Source organism: Vanellus vanellus (genome assembly GCF_965231255.1).
Source record: "Vanellus vanellus genome assembly, contig: HAP1_SCAFFOLD_532, whole genome shotgun sequence".
Classification (NCBI taxonomy): Eukaryota; Metazoa; Chordata; class Aves; order Charadriiformes; family Charadriidae; genus Vanellus; species Vanellus vanellus.
Genome location: NW_028126715.1, coordinates 79412 through 81429, shown reverse-complemented (window position 1 = coordinate 81429; position 2018 = coordinate 79412). Strand labels below are relative to the sequence as shown.

General features: G+C 50.6%; 1 protein-coding gene across 1 annotated transcript; it reads left to right on the top strand.

The window, feature by feature from the left end:
- Positions 1-299: 299 nt before the first annotated feature.
- Positions 300-1235, top strand: LOC309685812 (olfactory receptor 14I1-like; the record flags this gene model as incomplete). Its single annotated transcript, XM_082501524.1, has 1 exon — positions 300-1235. The coding sequence occupies one exon, from the start codon at positions 300-302 to the stop codon at positions 1233-1235; it is 936 nt and encodes a 311-aa protein (XP_082357650.1).
- Positions 1236-2018: the final 783 nt, after the last annotated feature.

Here is a 2018-nt window from a genome sequence, read left to right as displayed (position 1 = left end):
ACACGATTACATTTAATTGGAGATCACCCTGCGGTCCTAGTTCCCTCTTGCTGCACAGAAAGGAGGACTTCTTGGGAGCCCATTGCAGTCCCGGCTCCCAGTGGTAGCCTCAGCCAGCAAAACCCAGAACTCAAGTGAGGGAGCTGCAGAGAGGTGCTCCTGGACAGAAAGTCTGAACGTGGGGCTGCAAAGAGACATGCAATACACTTTGCTGGGAGAAGTCTGGTCTGACTCAGTACTGCCTTTTCCTCCTTAACAGATAACCACAGTTAATATTAACAGATACCCGGAGGAAGCAAATGTCCAACAGCAGCTCCATCACCCACTTCCTCCTCCTGGCATTCGCAGACACACGGGAGCTGCAGCTCTTGACCTTCTGGCTCTTCCTGGGCATCTACCTGGCTGCCCTCCTGGGAAACGGCCTCATCATCACCACCATTGCCTGCGACCACCGCCTCCACACACCCATGTATTTCTTCCTCCTCAACCTCTCCTTCATAGACCTGGGCTGCATCTCCACCACTCTCCCCAAAGCCATGGCCAATTCCCTCTGGGACACCAGGGCCATCTCCTACCAGGGGTGTGCTGCACAGGTCTTTTTCTTTTTCTTTTTCATGTCAGCAGAGTTTTATCTTCTTGTTGTCATGGCCTATGACCGCTACGTTGCCATCTGCCAACCCTTGCACTACGGGACCCTCCTGGGCAGCAGAGCTTGTGTCCGCATGGCAGCAGCTGTCTGGGGCAGTGTTTTTCTCTATGCTGTGCTGCATACAGCCAATACATTTTCACTGCCCCTCTGCCAGGGCAATGCCCTGGACCAGTTCTTCTGTGAAGTCCCCCACATCCTCAAGCTCTCCTGCTCAGATGCTTTCCTCAGGGAAGCTGGGCTCCTTCTAGTTAGTGCCTGTTTAGCCTTTGGGTGTTTTGTTTTCATTGTGCTGTCCTATGTGCAGATCTTCAGGGTGGTGCTGAGGATACCCTCACAGCAGGGAAGGCACAAAGCCTTTTCCACGTGCCTCCCTCACCTGGCCGTGGTCTCCCTGTTTCTCAGCACCGGTATGTTTGCCAACCTCAAGCCTCCCTCCATCTCCTTGCCATCTCTGGATCTGTTGGTGTCATTTCTGTACTCGGTGGTGCCTCCAGCAGTCAACCCCCTCATCTACAGCATGAGGAACCAGGAGCTCAAAGATGCCATTCAGAAAGTGATTTCATGTTCACCTTCGAAGTATCAGTAAAGTTACCATCTCTCCACAGATGACTCAAAGGATGTTCTACACCAGTCCTGAGCTTTCTTTGTTCTCTTCATTATTATATTCATGGGCGCTTTTTTTATTATTTTTTTTTTATTTGCATCTTCCTGCTGGGATGTTTGGTTTCCTTCCACTTCTACAGGGGCATTAACCCACTATCTCTCAAATTGTGCCTCTATAACGGTGCCTAACACTGGGTCAGAACTGAAAATCTCACAGCATCTCTATAACAAAATGACATCTCCTTTGTGCTATGCACAAACATAACACAAAATAACAGGCACAAAACAGCTTTCTTCCAAAGCTGGTCTCAGGAGTAGGCTTGAGTAATGGCATCCCCAAAAAGACTGGTTTTGTTTTGGGTTCCGCACAGCAGCATGAGCAAAAACCTCCCAGTCACACTGTGACCTTTTAGTCACCCAGTCACATTGTGACTCACTCGTCATCATGTATAACAGTGGAAGCAATGGCTGGTCACTGAGTGACATAGCCAAGGCTGTCACATACAAGCCATGACCGACAACTTTATTCTCAAGGGGGAAATGGAGCTGCCTGGAGATCCCCCATGCTCCCCAGGAGCAGTGAATGCCTGGGGTGGGTACTGAATGGAGCCCCACAAAGTGAGAAATCACCCAAGATGGAGTCACCAAGCTGAGTGGTGCGGTTGACGTGCGTGAGGGATGGGACACCATGCAGAGGGACCTGGATAAGATGGAGAAGTGGGCCCGTTGGAACCTCATGAAGTTCAACAAGGCCAAGTGCAGGGTC